The 20,222-nt window shown below is 41.6% G+C and overlaps 1 protein-coding gene across 4 annotated transcripts in view; it reads right to left on the minus strand.

Moving 5' to 3' along the window:
- Positions 1 to 20,222, minus strand: part of LOC126334689 (uncharacterized) — a 405,460-nt gene that overhangs the window by 261,172 nt on the left and 124,066 nt on the right. For all 4 annotated transcript variants that reach the window (XM_049997175.1, XM_049997176.1, XM_049997173.1 and 1 more), the window contains exon 10: positions 14,066 to 14,271. In XM_049997175.1, the coding sequence (XP_049853132.1) occupies positions 14,066 to 14,271 (206 nt within the window). The remainder of the gene's footprint in view (positions 1 to 14,065; positions 14,272 to 20,222) is intronic.

Here is a 20,222-nt window from a genome sequence, read left to right on the forward strand (position 1 = left end):
TGCAGCTCTCCATGCTGCTATATCCTCTGTAAGCTTCTGCATCTCCTAGTAACTACTGCAACCTAGCTCTATGATTATTACCCTCCACGCTGCCCTCCAATAGTGTGAGAGAGGAAATCATGAGGCACATTTCAGTGAATAGAGATGGAGATCCTGACAGGGGGTGGTGAGATGCATTCCAACTGGCAATCCCATCCAAGGGCAGAGATCAGGATGGAGGTCAGAGTACTCAGGATGGTTAGGGAATCTGTGAATGGTAAGTGCATAAGAAACCAAGAGTTGACTTCATCATGTTTGTAGAGGGGGAGTCACCGCTTCTGTGAGGAGACTGTCAATGATCTAGTGCGAAAGCCACCAGTAGCCAGACGCACCCCACAAAGTGAAAAGGATCAAGTATTTTCACAGTGTACGGAGCCACTGGTCATTAACCTGACTTCCATAATCTAGTCTGGACAAAGCCAGAGCACTGTAAGATGGAAAAGTGTAGTATGGTCACCACCCCAAGACGTGTGGGCCAGGAGGTGGAGAGTGTGAATCTTCCGCATGCCTATAGCCTTCAGGCAGCAAATAAGGGGCAACCACGCCAGCTTTCCATTAAAAAAAGGCCCAAGAAACAGGACTGTGCTGCAACATCTCAACATCTAGGAGCTGGTCGTCTTATTTAGGTTAGGGTGTAATATGAATTGACGACAAAAATGCATAACCTGTGTTTTAGAGGGACAAGATTGGAATTCATGGGAGACAGCCCACACAGAGGTTCATCTGATGGCACCTTGGAGTTGGCACTCAGCAGATGCTACTGAGTGGCAGCTGCACCAGATGCACAATTCGTCGACATACAATGCCGGGGTAACCTGAAAGACAAAAAGAGGTTACAAGCCCATTGACAGCTATCAGGAAGAGTTGACACTTAAAACAGAACCCTGCGGAATACCATTCTCCTGAATCCGAGTGGTCCTGAGTGAAGTGTCAACTGGAATCAAGAAGAGCTGGTTGGATAAAAACTCGTGAATAAAAATCGGAAGGAAACTGCGAAAGCCCCAGTCATGGAAGGTAACTAAAATGTGATGGCACCAAGCTGTGTCATATACCTTATACAGGTCAAAGAAGACCATGATAAGGTGCCAACATTTAGTAAAACCCTGTCAGACTGCAGTTTCAAATATCTGAGTAAATGAGCAGTTGGAGATCATCCTTCCCAGAAGCCATACTGATATGGGGACAAATGAGCCCAAGATTTGAGTACACAACATAATCATAAGCTAACCATCCTCTCAAGCAGTTTACAAAGTACATATGTCACGGTAATTGTGTGGCAGCTGTCTAGAGACATTGGGTTCTTCCCAGGCTTAAGGACAAGGATAACTTACTATACTGTCACACCATTGTGAGGTGAAGGCACCTGTGTGCCAAATGAGGTTGAAGACCCTGAGTAGATATTGCCTCTGTGTAATGTCAAAATGTTGGATCATATGGTTGTAGAAGGAATCTGGGCCTGGTTCCATGTTATGTGAAGAGGTAAGAGCCTGAAAGAATTCCCATTCAGTTAAAGGTTCATTATGGGGTTCAGCTCAGTGAGGGCTGAAACAGAAGGGGGGTTTGTTCAATTCTGTGTTTCTGTCAGAGAAAGGTGGCAGCATAGGAAGAGGACGGCAATGTTGTAGCAAAGTGTGTCCAGGGGTGTTCTGTAAGGACCAATGGATCAGTAGATGGGGCACCTTGGAGGATAAGCCCCTGGACAGTTGACTGTCACTGGCGACCCAGAAGGCTACAGAGCTCGGACCAAACCTGCGATGAAGAGCCATACATTCCCAGGGAGGAAAAACAGCACTCCCAGCATTCCTTTTTACTCTGCTTAATAAGGTAATGAGCCTTAGCATGGAGACACTTAAAAGCGAGGAGGTTGGCCTGTGTCATTTAAATTGCTCCAGTGCCCATCGGCACTCCTGAACAATGACTACTACATCCATGATCCACCACAATACTGGTCAATGATGAAGGAGACTTGTGGATAGGGGGACTGCAGTACCATAAGCATGAAGAATAGTGGCAGAGATGCCCTGCACAACCGCATCAATGCAATACGAGAGAGAGGTGTTGAAGTGCACAGCAGACATATTTAAATGCCAACTGGCCCTGTGGAATGCCCAACAGGAGAATGGCAGAATCACCTGAAACTGGTCACTGTTGAAAAGATCATCACAGGGTGGCCAATGTAGGCAAGCCACGAGAGCAGATGAGGAGATTGTGAGATTGATAGCAATAAAGGTGCCATGACTGGCACTGATGTGGGTAGGGGAACTGTCACTGAGGAAAGACAAATCAAAGACTGTAGTAAGTTGGTCAAGTAGAAGACCCCCTACCCGACAAAGTGCCACCCCCCACAGGGGGTGGTGTGCACTGAAGTCCCCATGGAGGAGATATGAGGGTGGGAGTTGCTGTGTTATGGTAGACAGTTCAACATAAGGAAGTGGCCTACCTGGTGGAAGGTAGACATTGTAAACGGTGATTGCCGGAGTTGTCTGCACACTAACCACTATTACTTCCAGGTTGGTATGAAGGGGGATCCAGTCACTAATGACATCGGTGTGAACCAAAGTGCAGAACCCTTCAGACACTATTCTGGGGCCGGCACAGTTCCGACGGAATGCCAAATAACATGAAACGTTTAAAAAGGGGTCATCATGAAAGTGAGTTTCTTGAAGAGCAAGACAGAACGAAGACTAAGAGGAAACAAGGTGTTGTATATTAGGGAGGTGGTGATAATATCCATTGCAATTCCATTGGATTGTCATGTGATGAGACCTAAAGAAGCCAAGGGGAGGTCAGATCACTTGGTTGGTGGTCGTCTCTGACGAGGATGGGGTGACATCCATAAAAACTGGGTCTGATTCAGGATGAGGTGGAGGGGGCAAACAAAGCCCTCCGTGAAGCTGGGGAAGCCTTGTCCTTTGACTTGTGCTGATTCCTCTTCTCCCTTGGAGGGAGGAGGCATTATCAGTAAGGGAATAAGTGACAGTGACGTCAGGATCAGACAGAGAGCAAGTGGCTTTGGGGCCCTCAGAGCGTGGGTCTCTCCTCCGGCCCAAGGATGCAAGCTTCCTGTCCTGAGAATGCAGGGGAGGGGTATTCTGAGACACAGCCCCTTACCTAGCACGAGCCAGAGAAGAGGACGTTCTCCATTGAGGAGGAGGAGGAGGAGGAGGAGGAGGAGGAGGAAGAGCAGCAGCAGTTCCTGGAGGGGAAGGGAAGGACCCACTGAGGGTGAGGAAAAGGATGGGGGGCAGGATGGGGATAAGGGGGACGGGTGAGGAGGGGAAGGCATAACTGAGGCAAAGGTAGAGGAGAGATTTACAGGGTGAAGTCTGTCAAATTTCTTTCAGGCCTCAAAGTAGCTGAGACGGTCAAGGGTCTTTGTTTCCTGAATTCTTTTCTCCTTCATGTACACTGGACACTCCGGTGAATGGGGAGAATGGAGAGCAGAGCAGTTTACACAGTTAGGCAGTGGGGTGCAAGGGCTCTCCACATGATGAGGACGGCCATAGTCACCACAGATGGGGTTGGCATCGCATCGCTAGGACATGTAGCCAAACTTGCGGCAATGGAAGAAACGTATGGGAGGTGGAATGTACGGTTTTACATTGCATCTGTACACCATTACCTTGACCTTCTCGGGCAGGTTATCCCCCTCAAATGCCATAACGAAAGCGCCAGTGTCTACACCAACCTTTCCGGACATGCCGAATGAAATGAATACCACGTTGTTCCAGATTATCCATAAGTTCATCATCAAATTTGAGGAGAAAGTCCTTATGGAAAATTATATCCTGTGTCACACTGAGTGACTTGTGAGGAGCGACAGCCATAGGGTTCTCTCCTAAATGGTAGCAGGCACAGAAGGAGTCTGGCCGACTAGCAGAAGTTGTCTTTATAAGGAGAGAACCAGATCTCATCTTGCTTAATAATTCAACTTCATCAAACTTATCCTCAGTATGTTTTGCAAAGAAAAGGGGTTTGGTGCCAGCAAATGTTTCCCTGTCAGTCCTGGTACAGACCAAGAACTGTGGACATGGTTTTGCCCCAAACTGGCACATCTGCCACTTCTCCCAGGGTGTATTCAAGGAGGGTAAGTCTGGAAAGGCAGAAATAGGAACTGAGATAGACCTACATTAAAGAAAAGATGTGGCCGCAATAGAGTGATCAGAGTTCCACACATTTCATGTGCCAAACATCTGCCCAGGTACCACCCACTCCAAACAGGGGCTCGCCTTGTGGGCACCACCCAGCCACAGCAATGGCCGTCTGGTAAGACGGTTGTTGCTGGGAGTTCCAATATCCCAAAAAGATGGGCAACCGTTCATAGGCTTGCACAAGGTGTTCACAGCACAGGCATCAGCAGTGTGATCCCTGTGGTATCAGGGGGCTCAGCCAGATGGGTACATAACTCCCACCACACAGACTGGCTACCAAGCTGGTGACATAGCAAAAGGGCTTTGACGGGGAGTGAGGGAAGGGGGAAAAGAGAGAGGAAGAGGAGAAGGAGGTGGAGAGGAACTCACGCCAAAGACGCTAGGGAGGGGGCTCTTCCACCATCTGGCTCATGCTCTACAGATTTCAAATTTGTAAATGGATGTCAAACCCCTGAGGGGGACCAAACAACAAAAATCAAAAAGGAGGAGGAAAAGCAACCAAACAAAACTGTAAGACGAAGCATAGTTATGAGGATAGCCAGGCTGACATAAAGATGAACACCAAGAGAAGGAAAGGAACGGACAAAGGGAAAGGAAGGAGGACAGGGAAGGAGGAGGAAGAGGAAGAAAAAGCAGCCCAGAAAAGAATAAAGGCTGTAATAGCTCAGGGACCTATGCGTGTCACACACGTACCCACAAAAGAGCTGTTGGCCCCCTGTGGGGACAAATGTTCAGATCTCAAGGGTAATTAAAGACATAAGTTGACAAAAAAAAGTAAGGACGTCAGTATTTCTAAACATTTGAGCAAAAATCTTAAATACTAACATCAACATGTTTTGCAATAAACTATTTTTAGATGGAGAAATCATGCCAAATGGTATATACATTTCATGAAGACCACTGATGTTATTTTATTTCAATAAAATGAAACACATTTGGTGACAAAAATATGTATTTCATTGGAGCCACAAGACGGATTTAAATTATATACACCGATTTCAGAAATAACCTCAGAAAAAAGTAGGCCTCTTGAAAGAAGTGTATAAGGCAAGGATAAGTTGTGTAAAGCAACACTATAGATGACTGCCAATAACATGTTCATTCTAATAGTTTGTTATTGTCGGTTATTGCTGTCTGTGCTATATCTATTATTTTACAGGTATTGTGTGGTTTTTCTTCCACAAAATACTTGAGTACATAGTATAAAAACTTCCAGTGACTGCCACAATTTTCTTCTTCTTATCATCCATACTTTCTAATATATACACTACTTTTGAAGTGCGAAAATGTACTAGAATACATTAAATGTCTATAAAATGCCACATTGTACAATGTTCTTGTGGTGAAACAGTCGCAAATCCTGAAAGCCATTGGATATAGCCTCTGGCCTGCTAAGGAGCACCGCAGTCCTGATTCCATGTATAAACAATGAAAATTTGCTGCATTACGCTACACACAAACAGATCTGCAGGCAGATCAGTGAAACTAGATCCAACAGGCAGGGCCTGCGCAGTATGGGAGATGATGAGTTTCAGATTGGCAGGCCTAATCTGTTATAGATACCCCCAGAAATGGCTTGCAGTTCTGGCCTGTCATGGAAGTCCACTAGTGTGGCCACTTATTTACATATCACACACATCGTGTTGATGAAATGAGGCCACATGATCAATCCACACAACACATAACTTGTGTGAATACTCTGAAAATCAATACTAATGAGGATAGGTAGCAACTCACCATAAAGATGACCACTGAGGTGCAGCAGGCACATACAAAAGACAATCACACTCTCACAACTAAATTTATGGCCAGAGCCTTCATCAGAAAACACGAGCACACATACATTCACACGATCATTAAGACACAACTCCTGCATACAGGACTGCTGTCTCCAGCCACTGCATCAACAGTCTCTGATAATGAGATCCAAACAAACCACTCCTCACACCTACCTGCCTTTCATTGGCAACTGCTAGGCTAGCAGCAAGAAGTGGTGGCAGTACTGACTGCAAGCTAATCGGAGTGGTATAAAGAGAAGAAGCAGTTAGAAAGAGGGAATAGGGAAGTGGCTCATGTACTCAGCTGCACCCAGCCAGCGATGATGCAGGACATCTCAGTAAACAAACAGTTCCATCTACTCAGACAAAAACGAGACTTTTCCAGCATTTTCTTCAAATTTTCCCGATATTTCCCTGATTAATTTGAAATTCCCTTATTTCCAGAACTTGTGGCAAACCCAATGGTGCCCCATGTGGCTAGGCTGCACTAATGAACATTCTCACCTCTTGGATGTATGTTACTTTTGGTAATCGAGAACATAGTTGTCAACAAACTGACCAGAAACAAATGCTGTACATGCTGAAATCACCTTGTTCAATATAAAGCATTTTTAGCTTAGTTGAAATGGGAGAGCATGCTCATAGCTGTCATATTCAAATATTCAACATTAGTTTTACACAATACATTAGAATCAAGAACTTCTCAGTTCTTGGTTTTTGGGTTACCCAACACTACTGTTTGTGCAACTTATGCTGCAGTCTACTTACTAATCATATCCATGAATGTTCTTCACATACAAAAGGATTTCCAATATTGAACTAACAATGACACTTAAGACTCCTGCTCTCTTCTAGCCAGGAAATCCCATACATTTCATTCTATTATTATTGCTGTTGTAAGCTTTAATGACCAATAATTTTGTTATTCGAATCTGGAGAATAAATGCAACAAAAGAAAAACAAAAAGGTCACATACAACATTACATATTTAGGTGTTGTTGAAGGTCTCCCTGAAAGCTTGTGCACCAACAGCAGAATCAGGTAAGCTTAAATAGTATGTTCTTCACCGAATATTTTCAAACAGTCTATGTATTATTCATATAGATCATGTAGGTATTTCTGTTAATTCTCTTACTTTGAAGAAGACACTCAACATGTTGAACTTATTTTTGTTCTACAAAGTAAGTGTTTATCAGCATAGGTAAATGCACTAAAAAAGAAATACGACTCATAAGCCCCCCCCCCCCCCCCCCCCATCCTCCTCCACCAAGTTGTTCCTCACACCAATACAGTTGATGGCAGGAAAAATTTACAGCAGCGCTGCTGCAGTGGCACCAGGGCAGCAGCAGTGCAGTTTCACTAAGTGGCCCCACACTACAGCTGAGTGTGCTGTGGCAGCATTGGCACTTGAAGACTTGTGCATTCTGTAGGAAAATATCCATTGTAGTCTGTCATAATTTCATGTTACCTGACAAAGAGCAGACCTTTCTATTACACTGGTAAACAGCATTTTCATCACAAAGGATGTGAATGATGTTTTTCATCATAGTTGAAGGTCACACATTAGAAAAAGAAATTAGTTTCCGCTGATCAGGGTCTGCTTTCTTGTGACATGTTATTCTCTTTGAGAACTGAGTTTCTCCTCGCATATACAATTTTAAAACAACTTACGGGAATTCAGCCAGGTAGTATTAACAGCGACTGCCGATATTTCAGCGGGAGCATACTCCACCATTTTCAAGTAAAACTGCAATGGACAGGTGCTGTACAGGAAAATTTAAAACCCTGGTTCTCGGACTATTGCAGGAAAGATAGCACACTCACACAGGAGGCTGTTGGTCTTCCTCTCAACTTTTTGTGGGGTCAGCATCAATTCTGCATTACGATGAGTCAGATCATAAATATTGCATTTTTTGTACATAATCAGCATATGTTGACATCCACCTATTTTTTATTCAATGGCCAGTATTACTAACAGACAGATGGACTTGCGATGGGTAGTCCATTGTCTCCTGTGATCACAAATTTGTTTATGGAAGACTTTGAGGAACGTGCATTGGAATCAGCACCTTTGAAACCCACCTGTTTCTTCAGATATGTTGATGATACCTTTGTTGTCTGGCCTCATGGTAGGAGAATTTGAATGCCTTTCTAGAACATCTGAACTCGATTCCCCTGAACTTTTGTTTTACAATGGAGGTGGAAGAGTATGGTTGCCTTCCCTTTCTTGGCGTTTTGGTTACGAGGAATGATGATGCATCATTGGGACATGCAGTTTACAGGAAACATACTCAAACTGACTTGTATTTACAGGCTAATAGTTGTCACCATCCAGGTCAGCATAAAGGGGTACTTCGTACCTTGGTACACAGGGCACGTGTCATTTCCAACACTGAGACTTTGCCAGCTGAGCTATCCCATCTTGAAGATACATTTCGTCAAAATGGTTATAGTGAGAGACAGATTGAACGTGTGTTGCACTATCGACCAACTGTGGATCGAGTCACTGATGATAATCTGAGTCGACACCTATGTCTACTGCCTTTTTACCTTACGTAGGAAGCACTTCCAACAAGATCGGTCATATTTTACGGAAGTACAATGTGAAATGTGTTTTCCAACCTCCATCTAAAATAAGAGTGCTTTTGGGTTCCGTTAAGGATGAGCTTGGTTTGCATAAGGCAGATGTGTATCACATTCCTTGTAGCTGTGGCATGGCATATATTGGTCAAACTTATCAGGACTGTGGAGGACCGATGTACTGAGCATAAATGGCACGCACGATTACGGCAGCCCAGTAGATTGGCTATTGACGAACACTGCTTGGATACTGGTCACCCTATGTTATACAACAACATCGAGATATTGGCATGCATGTCCAGCTATTGTGACAGTGCTGAGTGACAGGCAGTTGAGATTAAATTAGGGAGCAACCTTGTAAACAAGGATGGAGGTCTTTGTTTAAACTTGTTTGGACTCCTGCTCTCTCCCTTGTCAAAAAAACAGAGGAACAGAGTCAATGTTACCTCACCTGCTAGTTCATAGTCTCACTACTGATATTTCTGACTTTTGTCGCCTTTGGTGGCACTAGTGTTCGATGTGTGCGTGTTATCTTTCCTGCAATAATCCAAGAACCAAGGTTTTAAATTTGCCTGTACATCGCCTGTCCGTTGCAGAGTGACTTGAAAATGGCGGGGTGTGCTCCTGTCGAAATATCGGCAGTCGCTGTTAATACTACCTGGCTGAATTCCCATAAGTTGTTTGAAAAATGTTATCCTCTATATACCAACACCCTGCAAAACACTATACTTCATTTATTGTGCTGCACCTTTAATTATTCAGCAGATGCTGCTGTTGAGAAACAGTAGCAGTCCTGATAAGTCTCATATGTGATTGTCAGTTCAAAAATCCTTCCCCCAAAAATGATGGAAGTTTAGGACCATTACTGACAAGCCATGCTCAGATCTCTTGTACTTGTGTAAATAGCACAAATTCTATTTTACATCAGTCAGAGCAGACTCTTAAATGAGACTCTTAAATGAAAAATAGTCATCTTCCTGAATATACTACTTGACATTTTACTCTGATTCGCTGGATAAAACAATCAGGTCACAACAAAAGATGCAATATCCTAATTTCAGATCGACTTTAAGGCCCGTGACAATGAGTGACTGCTGGTAACAGTTATGACTGAAAACATGACGAAGAGTAAAGATAAATACAGCTATTAATATTCTGAAGGCAAAGAGGGACATATGCATGTTGACCAAACATTAATGTTAGAGTATAATGACTTTTCTGGGGACTAGAAATCTACTCTGTAGGAATCAGCATGGGTTTCGAAAAAGACAGTCGTGTGAAACCCAGCTCGCGCTATTCGTCCACGAGACTCAGAGGGGCCATAGACACGGGTTTCTTGACTTTCGCAAGGCGTTTGACACAGTTCCCCACATTTGTTTAATGAACAAAGTAAGAGCACACGGATTATCAGACCAATTGTGTGATTGGATTGAGGAGTTCCTAGATAACAGAACGCAGCATGTCATTCTCAATGGAGAGAAGTCTTTCGAAGTAAAAGTGATTTCAGGTGTGCCGCAGGGGAGTGTCATAGGATATTTGCTATTCACAATATACATAAATGACCTGGTGGATGACAACGGAAGTTCACTGCAGCTTTTTGCAGATGATTTGATGGTATATCGAGAGGTTGCAACAATGAAAAATTGTACTGAAATGAAATGCAGGAGGATCTGCAGCGAATTGACGCATGGTGCAGGGAATGGCAATTGAATCTCAATGTAGACAAGTGTAATGTGCTGCGAATACATAGAAAGATAGATCCATTATCATTTAGCTACAAAATGGCAGGTCAGCAACTGGAAGCAGTTAATTCCATAAATTATCTGGGAATACGCATTAGGAGTGATTTGAAATGGAATGATCATATAAAGTTGATCGTCGGTAAAGCAGATGCCAGACTGAGATTCATTGGAAGAATCCTAAGGAAATGCAATCCAAAAACAAAGGAAGTAGGTTACAGTACGCTTGTTCGCCCACTGCTTGAATACTGCTCAACAGTATGGGATCCGTTCCAGATAGGGTTGATAGAAGAAATAAAGAGGATCCAACGGAGAGCAGCACGCTTCGTTACAGGATCATTTAGTCATTTAGTAATTGCGAAAGTGTTATGGAGATGATAGATAAACTCCAGTGGAAGATTCTGCAGGAGAGACGCTCAGTAGCTCGGTGCGGGCTTTTGTTAAAGTTTTGAGAACATACCTTCACCGAAGAGTCAAGCAGTATATTGCTCCCTCCTGCGTATATCTCGCGAAGCGACCATGAGGAATAAATCAGAGAGATTAGAACCCACACAGAAGCATACCGACAATCCTTCTTTCCACGAACAATACGAGACTGGAATAGAAGGGAGAACCGATAGAGGTACTCAGGGTACCCTCCGCCACACACCGTCAGGTGGCTTGCGGAGTATGAATGTAGATGTAGATGTAGATACCTTTGCTGACCGTAGAGACATGCAAGACCACAATTATGGAAAATGGTTTATATAAACTGTATGGGCACTAGAATTAAAAGAATTAACTATAATGAAAGGTGGCTGAACCAAGAGAATGAATTTATTTATACTGATGATGTTTCGGCCTCAGACTAGAAATAGTACTGGCAAACTTAAAAGATTATCAATTAATACTCAAGATTTTTTCAGAGGAAGTTGGTGGGTGCACCATAAAAATTTAGAAAGAAACCTGTGCCAAAAATGTTTGTTCACACCACAGGTTTACCTAGATTAGAAATGGCTTCATATTTTTTAAAGGTCGGTTTGCAATATTTTTAACGTAAAATCTCATAAACTGCATTCAAAACAATCTTGAATTATTATGAATCAACAATCTCCAAGAGACCTTACTATCCTTAAATTTCTATTCCATCGCTTAGTCATGAGCTGAACTGATCCCATATAAATGATCTCAATAAAAGGAACATATATTCCAAATTTTTAATATCACTAAGAGAAATAGAAACCATTTTCTCTTTTCATATTAGATAACGCATGTATTTAACATTATAAAACTCATACGTAGTTACCCTTTCTCCAAACTGATGTTAATACACTCCTGGAAATTGAAATAAGAACACCGTGAATTCATTGTCCCAGGAAGGGGAAACTTTATTGACACATTCCTGGGGACAGATACATCACATGATCACACTGACAGAACCACAGGCACATAGACACAGGCAACAGAGCATGCACAATGTCGGCACTAGTACAGTGTATATCCACCTTTCGCAGCAATGCAGGCTGCTATTCTCCCATGGAGACAATTGTAGAGATGCTGGATGTAGTCCTGTGGAACGGCTTGCCATGCCATTTCCACCTGGCGCCTCAGTTGGACCAGCGTTCGTGCTGGACGTGCAGACCGCGTGAGACAACGCTTCATCCAGTCCCAAACATGCTCAATGGGGGACAGATCTGGAGATCTTGCTGGCCAGGGTAGTTGACTTACACCTTCTAGAGCACGTTGGGTGGCACGGGATACATGCGGATGTACATTGTCCTGTTGGAACAGCAAGTTCCCTTGCCGGTCTAGGAATGGTAGAACGATGGGTTCGATGATGGTTTGGAGGTACCGTGCACTATTCAGTGTCCCCTCGACGATCACCAGAGGTGTACGGCCAGTGTAGGAGATCGCTCCCCACACCATGATGCCGGGTGTTGGCCCTGTGTGCCTCGGTCGTATGCAGTCCTGATTGTGGCGCTCACCTGCACGGCGACAAATACGCATACGACCATCATTGGCACCAAGGCAGAAGCGACTCTCATGGCTGAAGACGACACGTCTCCATTCGTCCCTCCATTCACGCCTGTCGCGACATCACTGGAGGCGGGCTGCACGATGTTGGGGCGTGAGCGGAAGACGGCCTAACGGTGTGCGGGACCGTAGCCCAGCTTCATGGAGACAGTTGCAAATGGTCCTCGCCGATACCCCAGGAGCAACAGTGTCCCTAATTTGCTGGGAAGTGGCGGTGCGGTCCCCTATGGCACTGCGTAGGATCCTACGGTCTTGGCGTGCATCCGTGCATCGCTGCGGTACGGTCCCAGTTCGACGGGCACGTGCACCTTCCGCCGACCACTGGCGACAACATCGATGTACTGTGGAGACCTCACGCCCCACGTGTTGAGCAATTCGGCAGTACGTCCACCCAGCCTCCCGCATGCCCACTATACGCCCTCGCTCAAAGTCCGTCAACTGCACATACGGTTCACGTCCACGCTGTCGCGGCATGCTACCAGTGTTAAAGACTGCGATGGAGCTCCGTATGCCACGGCAAACTGGCTGACACTGACGGCGGCGGTGCACAAATGCTGCGCAGCTAGCGCCATTCAACGGCCAACACCGCGGTTCCTGGTGTGTCCGCTGTGCCGTGTGTGTGATCATTGCTTGTACAGCCTTCTCGCAGTGTCCGGAGCAAGTATGGTGGGTTTGACACACCGGTGTCAATGTGTTCTTTTTTCCATTTCCAGGAGTGTATATTACTACCAGGGACCAGTTGCTACATGTTGTTTTGTGAGTAAAGCTTTTACACTGCGAGCAACAAGATGAAATATGTGTTATATATGTACTGTATTTAGTCTAGACTGGAAATACGTATGTGTTTGCCAATTCCTCGCACAACAATGTAAGGTAGCTGTGACTACATTTTTCAATGTGAATTCTACAAATAAGTTACTTAAATTCAAAAAATCACAATAACCAAAATATAATACTGCCAAGTGCCAACATGAAACTATAAGATATGAAATTATTAATTTTTTTAAGTGAACAGTTTCTTAAAATCACTTGAACTTGAGAAGTGTTAAGCTGCACATATGCTTCATGAAAACCCATACTGTGCTTTGGCACAGCTGAAAAGATGGTCTGCAGCAATTAGGTGGCAGTACAGCAGAAAAAGCTATATTGCTGTGGTACAACATTGTGTGCACAACTGCACCATTGTTAGCATCTGTGTGAGGAACAAGTTGGAGAAAGGTACATGTACCTATACCAATAACCACTTACTTTGACGATGTTATATCAAAAATAAGTCTTACATGTTGACTATCCTCTTCAAAGTTACAGAATTAATGGTAAGATACACATGAACAGTACGGACTATTAGGTGCATTGTGTGAAAAGATTCAGGTGTGATTCTAAATACTGTATTGGTCACGGCGCATTCTCTGCCATTTCAGTGATGGAATACTTCCTGACTCAGCTTTTCACCCCAAAAAGTAATGCTTGTTGTACACATTATTTACATATTTGCACGAGTATGGTCAATTATTTCTCACTGCAACAAACTAACCTTTGCCCTATATATGAATTTACTCTGCCTTGTATTTATTTCAGCTATATACATATGGTAACACAATACTAATGAAAATGTCCAATATGTGATAGATCCTAATAAGTTTCTATGTTGGAAATTAAAAGCACACATGAGCTACAAAAGTTGTTATCATGTAGATGGGGCACTTCTAACTGGCTATATTTCTTTTCAAAAAGAAAAGTGAAAGAAAATTCTTGCATGACTCACAAATATTTTCTCAAAAGTGATGGTTTTCCTGCAGTAGCACGTAAGACTTGCTCTGAATGTGCCATTACAGCCAAATTAGCGAGATGGATACGCTCTGGCGTGGTGAGATCAAGTCCAGTTGTCTCTAACAGTAGATTTATATAGCCAAGCAGTTCTGCAGAATGTCCTGCCACAGCAAACTTTAATACACTCTTCAGATGTCGGCACTGAAAATCAGAATAAAGATGTTAGGAGCAAATCTGTGTAACTTAATGACCAATTTCTATATACTGATTAAGGAGCTGAAAATGTTTTTTCACTTGACTGACAGAACACTAAACAAAATAGTATGAACCAGGTTACTTCTATTCAAATAACATTCTTAGAGAATAGCTGTAGCAGAACAAACAGGCATATTTCCTGACTAACTTAAACAAGCTGTAGTACACAACAGATATAAGGAAAATGACCTCCAATTACAGGCACATATCACTCCTTTCGATATTTCTAAGAGTTTGAGGAAGATGCCTATGACAGAAAACAGAATCATTGTCCTAGGCAGAGCCTGTTAACTGTCTCTCGATTTTGCTTTCACAAAGTCTCCTCACAGTTAAATTCATACAGCGCCTAACAGGAAAAATTATCTGTTTGTATATTCTGTCACGCAGTCAAAGCCTTTGATTATGTGGTACACAAAATTCCACTACACAAACTAAAAAGTTACGGTATTAATGACATCTCTCTTGCACAGATGGAGCTTTAACTTCACATCAAATAAATTTGAGTCTCATCAACTGATTGTATCACAGTAATAGACACAAAGAAAGGCTGGTATTGTTTATAAAAAAAGTAAAATTGTGCTAGTAGATGCTATGACAAAATTTCAAGGATAGTATACACATTAACAAAAGTGGGACAAGGTTAGAAAATTTGCCAGCTAAAAATATTTGAGGCAGAGAGTAGAGGTGGTGGATAGGGGAGATTGCCCCAAAGGAGAAGGAAAACATTTCTAATTGAAGGTACCTGGAGACACCACTTTGAAGTTAGAGTCTTCACTAAGTCAGACAGTCTGAATATTCATTAAGTTGAATTAACTTTTTCATATTAAACTGAGAGGCAAATGTAAGTTAATGCACCAGGGGGGAAAAAAAAAAACGAAATGAAGTGTGTGGTTATCTTGTGTGCTTATATGAACATTGATGAACATTGTACCACTCAAAAGCACACATATTGTTTGGTAACTTTCCAGAATGAATTAAGTGGCATAGCTATTAGCCTATAAGAACATCTCTTCCATAATTTCAATGAACATGAAAGCCAAAAACAAGTCTAAAGAAGTAAAGGACTTAAAATAATTTTCAAATAGGACATTACCTAGAGAATTAATATTTTATGATTTCCCCAAGTACCTTTTACATAATGTTACCTGTAATTTCTTCTACTTACTGTTGTTTTCATTGTCATTATTATTATTATTATTATTATTCACTGATGAACCCATAAAACTGTTCTTGAACAATATGATCTTCAATCATTTGCTTCACTGTCAGTATACTGAAGATGGATGTCCACACAAAACTCAATTGAAATTGAACAGTATTGTGAAGTGCCAAATTCTGTACCTCCTTTGTTCAAGTTTTCACTTGTTTTTCAATATTCCTTCAACATTTCCATTTTCTCATAGCGTCATTTAAAAAAGTAATATGTAGCTACTTTATAACTGGAAGGTAACTACAGAAAATATATGAGGTGTTCCAAAAATTCTGTCAGTGAAATATCCATCCTTTTATTTGCAGAGATAGTGGCAAAATTCTTCTTGTGAAAGGTGTTTTAGTGTTCGTAAAAAATTTCGAGTGTGATGGAAAATCATCCATTTTTGGGAGGGAGAGGGAGAGGGAGAGGGAGAGGGAGAGGGAGAGGGAGAGGGAGAGGGAGAGGGAGAGGGAACCCTGATTCAGAAATGACAAAGCTAAAAGTTGTAAGCAAAAATGGAAAAAAGAAAATCAAATTTGCTGTTGCTCTATTGATGATAATTAAAAGCCAAGCAGACACATTTCTGTAACAAATGTATTTATCTGTATAACTTGCATCTGATGTTAGATTCACAACAGATAAAGGATAATCATTCATGTGAGCAGCACCACTTCTTCCAAATTGTGAATCCATAAAGGTTTTTGTCCTCCATGATTGTTCTACTGTAGTACTACTATCCCAATTTCCTTTAATCGTTGACACAATCTTGGAAACACATGTGCATCAGATGTCTCATACCTGGATACTTGGCCTGATACAAGCTGTCTATTCTCTTACAGTTCTCATTTGCTTAGCCAAATATGAAAGTAACTGCTTACAATTCTTTAATTTCACTTTGGGTGCCAGATTATTCACGTCAGTTTGTAAACATAAGGTTGCAGTCTTATAGGTATTTGCACACCATGCCTGCTAAAGATCATTAATGGAGCTTCTTATTGTCGTCATTCAAGCTGCACACATACAACTTTGCCTACTCTACAAAGTTACCAGCTACTAGGGACTTCAGGCGGTACGTTACACATTATTATGGCAGGCCAAGTAACTTTTATTGACTTCAGTGCAACACTTCAATGTGACACAGATACACAAAGTGATACGGCTACAGGAAATTATGTTTCAAGCCACCAACTCTCTGTAAACAATAGTCAGAATGTTCTACCAAGTGTTCAATTCCTCAATGACAGAAATCCTCTCCTTGCTAATGGAGTCATTTGAGAACCGCTATGTGAACATCCTCATCATTGGAAACTCTCTTTCTCCTTGGATGTTCTTCAAATTTGCCAACAGATGAAAATCACATGGTGCAAGTTCTTTTCTGCTTACCAATCAACATCACCCACACCTATGCAGCCTTTGTCAAATTGTAGGTTCCATTTCGCTATGGCTGGGCACACCATTTCATTTTATCTTCATCCATACTGTCAGAATTTTGCGGGAATATTTGTGCAATTTAGACATTTTGCTCACAAGTATTGTACTCTCCCACAACATTTCCAGTTGCCACAACATTTAACATCCACACTGTGAAGTACCTTTTACCTGTACCACAGTAGAACTATGTATGCAGGAAACCCGGAATGTGTTCTCACTTCTGACAATGTGTCAGTCTTCTTGCACAATGGTCTTATGGGACAAAACACACATACTTTCTGATGTCCCCTCATACGGGTAAATAAATTTGTTTAATACAGAACACACAATTAATGATTTGTCCTCATATAGACTGACAGAGTTAACCCACAACACACTTGGCTTAATACATTTTGATACAGTCACTTCTTGTCCATTGTACTTTATATGAAACTGATACATTTGCTCTTCTCCACCATCCTTGGAAGTTTATACAATTATCACCACCAAAACCACCACCACTACCATCACCACCACCACAGCCGCTGCACAAACACCCTGCATAAAACCATATAAATACAAGTAACTTTGGAGAGCATCAAGGCTAGCCACTAATAAAATGAATATGACTTAAAAACAATAACAATCTGAGGTCAAGGGTCAAGCAATTACAAATATTTGGTATACAAATATCGTTAAACTGGTTTAATCATATACTGAAATTGTGATATGTAAATCATTCATAGAATCATAGTCTGCAAAGTGAAAAAAAGTAGCTACAGCATAGCTAACTCCATATAAATTTTAAAACTCTCAGTATTATGTCATGGTACGAGGACAACAGATTTTGTTGGCTGTAATTCATACAGCAGACTGGAATTAGTAAGCATGACTTAGCGATTAAGTATGGTGTATCATTGGCCTCTGTCCCAACACATTTTCTGTTTCTCCATTGCACTGACTGTAAATATACTGAAGTGATGAGGAAAAAATTTGTTTACGTATGACATCAGTAATTTAATTACAGCTGCAGACAAAATGTTCAAGGAAACAATGGTACACATACCCGTTTATCTGGTTATTAACAGGTTTTAACAAAATTTGCTAAGACACAGAACAAGGAGGGCAAAAATAATCCACTCATATTATGCATATTTTCATTCATTTCTTGGGTATGGATCTCATTGCTGGAGAAACTCTGACCCTCAACAAGAAGCATTTACACCTACATCTATAGCTACATTAATATTCTGCAATCTTTGCTTAAATGCCTGGCAGAGGATTCACCCAACTACCTTTAGACTATTTCTCTACCATTCCACTCTTGAACAACACGTGGGGAACACGAACACTTGCGTCTTCCTGTGTCAGCTCTGATTTCTATTTTACTTTGATGATAATGTCTCTCCAGGTAGGTTGGTGTCAACAAAACTTTTCATATTTGGAGCAGAAAGCTGGTGACAAACTTTCCACACAGTTTCTGACACAATGGTGTGTGTGTGTGTGTGTGTGTGTGTGTGTGTGTGTGTGTGTGTGTGTGTGTGTATATATATATATATATATGCCACACTAACTCGTATATCATATCCAGGGCATTCTCTTCCTTATTTCAAAATACAAAAAGAGCTGCCCTTCTGCCCTTCTTTGAACTTGGAGGTGGCACACAAGTGTAGTATAGGTGGTCTCTTTAGCAGACCTTCTGAAGGCTTCTAAGCGATCTGGCAATAAAACGTATGATTCAGTTCACCTTCCCCACGAAAGTATTTATGTGATTATTCCAATTTAAGTTGTATTTAACTGTAATCCCTAGGTATTTAGGTGAGCAGAAGGCCTTTAGATTTGTGTGATTTCTCATGCAACCAGTAAAGAAAAAGACAGAAAAGGGTATTTATATCTTGATAATCAACACTATATTCAGTTAAAAATTATGAGTACACTCTACCTTTACATCTAACAGTTTAACCTTTTTATTTTCAAATGAATATTTTTCAAACACACCAGTGCAACTATGATAAAATAAACTTTTCATAACTACAACACAAACAGCATCTGCAACATCAAAGTGACTTAGCATTTTATTAAAAACATGTCCACACATAACAAATGAATTATTCAATTGCCTAGCTACTCAAACACTACATAAACTATATTTAAAAATAAACTTAATTTTTGAAAATAAACTTAATTTTCAGTTAGTAAAAAAATCTTAAACAATGAAACATAACATTGGTAGATAATACCACAAAAATATGGCAGCACACATAACACTTGCCATTTTAAGAAAGAACAATAAAATCGATTCCAATACAAATTCTCCCATGATAGAAATGTGAGATTTCCATATAATCCCAAGACTCAACTGACTAAGTGCAGAATTGACTTTTATTCTGAAAGGTACAATTGGTGACTTATTTACTTCATTCTTAAACAATAGACATCTTTCAAACAATGGAAAATCAAGGATGCAATGTAACAATATTTAAAAAAAGAATAGTTGCAGAGATGCTGAGTCACAGATAGGCACAACAAAAAGATTGTCAAAAGTGAAATTTTGGCCAATAAGGCCTTTGTCGAAAACACACAAAATACACAGAACACCCCCCCCCCCCCCCCCCCCCCCACACACACACACACACCACCACCACCACCACCACCACCACCACCACCACAGTCTCTGGCAATAAATTTTATTAGCTTACAAATTATGAGTTCAGGGTAAATCATTTCCCTCCTCCTCTCATAACACATAAAGGACCTCCCAGCTTATACTGATGAAGTTAAAGCAGACCTATAGATGCTGATGTACACAGTTATCATCTTTACCAGAAACCCTCTACAGGAAGAGGAGGTAAACAAGAAATGGCCAAAAGCTTTATTTGACACAGTCTTTTTGTTGTGCCTATCTGTGACTTAGCATCTCCTCTATATACTGAAAATTATTTTCTTGAGATCTGAAACCAGGTTGTCATTTGACAAAATTAATAATAGATGTATTGCCATATCTAGGTGTCCAGCAGGGACAGCAACCAACAATACTGCCATTATCTGGTGCAATTAGCAAATGATCACCTCAGGACTGGCAGCCATTAACCCTGTGGAGCACATGTCCACTGTAATGGACAGCTGTTAATGGTGCTTTGGCATTTTACATCAGTCCTGAGACTGCAAACCTGAGACTGCAAATTCATACAGTCCACTCCAGTGGACACTTCCTGCTGATACTGCGATTGCATGCACTCGCAGCCTCAGAACTGATTGAGAATGCCACAGAAGTGACCATTATCATCTATCCACT

The sequence above is a fragment of the Schistocerca gregaria genome, chromosome 2, assembly GCF_023897955.1.
Source record: "Schistocerca gregaria isolate iqSchGreg1 chromosome 2, iqSchGreg1.2, whole genome shotgun sequence".
Taxonomy (NCBI): domain Eukaryota; kingdom Metazoa; phylum Arthropoda; class Insecta; order Orthoptera; family Acrididae; genus Schistocerca; species Schistocerca gregaria.